At 35.2% G+C, this 2,462-nt stretch overlaps 1 protein-coding gene across 1 annotated transcript; it reads right to left on the bottom strand.

The window, feature by feature from the left end:
* Positions 1 to 1,201: 1,201 nt before the first annotated feature.
* Positions 1,202 to 1,725, bottom strand: LOC100249483 (nuclear transcription factor Y subunit B-4). The gene has a single exon (XM_059742933.1). It carries the CDS (start codon positions 1,723 to 1,725, stop codon positions 1,282 to 1,284), a length of 444 nt encoding a protein of 147 aa, XP_059598916.1. The 3' UTR covers positions 1,202 to 1,281.
* Between the last annotated feature and the right edge of the window lie 737 nt (positions 1,726 to 2,462).

Genomic DNA, 2,462 nt, shown 5'->3' with positions numbered 1-2,462 from the left:
TCTCCTTCCTGAATGGCTATTGGGATGGAAAACCTAGAAAATCTTGTATGCCTGTGAGAGAAAGGGAGTGATCATAAGGAGAGACACTTGTTGAATCAGGCTGTTGGAATTTGGAAGTGCTCAGGAAGAATAGTCATCACCCTTATTTTTATTTGGCAGATAAGTAAGTAGACCTTTATACGAAATTTCATTTTAATTAGTTATATATCTAATGTAAAAGTGATTCAATTGATTTGTCTTCATGTAGGCACAAGGATATATTGACTAGATTAATTTAGCTTAGCATAAGCTAATTCAATCTTCAAGAGGTAATTCAAACAAAAAGAAAAAATCCCTAGAGAACTAACGAGCATACTTGCGTAAATGAATTGACAAAGATTAATTTAGCTCTAGCATATGCTAATTCGATCTTCAAAAGGTAATTCAAAAAGAAGCCTTAGAGAACCAATGAGCATACTTAAACGAATTCATTGGATGTATAGTAGCCATTCGAAAACACTACTTTTTTTTTTTTTGGACGAGAATAGATATATAGTTGGTGATTCTGAGTTTATCTGTGAGTACTGGCAAAAATTCTAGGTTTATTCATTAAGGGTTAGGAAACTAATCTCAAGAGCTAATGGGCATCAGTTTCTGTTGGACTCAATTTGATAAGCCAAAAGTGGGACTAGCTGAACTAAATAGTTTCTTCCTTATTTTAGGGATTGTTTAGCAAAATAGTACCCAAGAAAAAAATGGAAGAACTAGTGTTTAGTCAAATGGAAGTGTTTAAACAATAAACCCATTAATCTCGCTTCCAGTAACTCAGACAATTTTTGTTACGGTTTGAAGCTTTATTTCTTAAGCAAAAAGGGATCAACCTTACATAGGCTTGAACTATGATGATCTATATCCATTGAAGAAAATTGAGGAAAGTCCCATAAAAATCAAGATTTATATATCATGATTGAGTTGAATACCATACAATATATATAACCAAAATTACATATCAAAATACAAGAAGTGGTTAATCTTGCACAAATCTTTCTTCCCCCTTTTTCACCCAAAGAAGAAGAAAAAAGGATTTATAGTAAGAAAGAAATGTGAAAAGCTCTAGTTGAGGAGAAAGGTGCAAAATACCTCAAACTTTAGATCCTACTGATTTCGTTGGAGGAAATCCAGAGATATATTCAAACCTTTTACAATTGATTCAACCATATGGGCAATAAACTCGAGCTTCCTAGCTCCTATGATGTTGTTCATCAGCATTATTATCCTCATTATCTTCATAATAGATATTGCTTAAGATGGCTTTGTAAGAGAGCTATTACCCTTCTTGATAACTCTGCACTCTAATGGAGGAGGAATTACAGTTTGCTTCCCAGCTTGGATATATTTACAGTTTGATGCTTCATCTTTGTCTTCACTGCCACCAACTTTGTTTTGGTTGGCTCTCTCTCTTTCAAACTCCCTATATTTATGTAAGTACCTTAATATAGCCTCAGCATAGTCATCAAATCCTAGTGCACTCAGAGCCCAACAAATGTCATCTCCGTTCACCGTCTTGCGGTTCTCTTTGTGACACTTGTCAGATGCTTCACCAGTAACAAAACTTATGAACTCAGATGCACACTCTTGCATTGTTTCTTTGCCTTCTTTGGAGATCTTGGCTCTTGGTGGCAGGATTTGCTTCATGATCCGGCCCACGTTGGCAATAGGCAGCAAATGATCCTGCTCATCAACCATCTTTAGAATCAGATTTGCTAGATTGATTGTCTAAACCAAAGACACATTGCAAGCTCTTTAATCTTAATCGCGGACTTGATTCTATATAGATTTTATCTATGTATATATGCATGTACATATGTATGTGCACAGTGCGAATTCACATGTCATGGCACCAATAGGATCCGTAACAAATACTAGTGGGTCACTTTGCTCGAGGTATATGCCATGGCGATTACAGGTCGAATCATTAGTATAAATGCTAGCGATATTCTTGATGGTATATCATATAAGTTTCATTCAGTACATATAGCTAGCTTGGAAAAAACCATGGATCTTTGATGGGCATGTTGAATGATTTTAATTTGCAAGTTAATTGAAATGAATTGGTGATCAAGGAAAAATAGGAAAAAGGGCAAATTAAACCTTAAAGTTTCATGACAGTTAACCTGAAATTAATAAAAATAACATGAATTTTTTCATACTAGTACTGCACAAATAATGTCACTAGGGCTAAATCTAGCAAAGCTTAAGGGTGACTCAATCCAGTAAAACCAATCAGGACCACCCCAGTCAATGCTGAGCAAGCTAGGGCCCTCTACTTTCTACTTAAGAATTGGGAAGAAATGATCTTCAAAAATAAGATAATTAAAGACTAAAAAGGTTCAGTATTCCACTATTCAGTACAAATGGTCCCCCCCACCCATTTGATCTGCAACCTTTAATGCTCCCAATACATCTAGATTTGGTTTCAAAAT

This window comes from Vitis vinifera, chromosome 14 (genome assembly GCF_030704535.1).
Source record: "Vitis vinifera cultivar Pinot Noir 40024 chromosome 14, ASM3070453v1".
Classification (NCBI taxonomy): domain Eukaryota; kingdom Viridiplantae; phylum Streptophyta; class Magnoliopsida; order Vitales; family Vitaceae; genus Vitis; species Vitis vinifera.
This window is presented reverse-complemented; position numbering and strand designations above follow the sequence as displayed.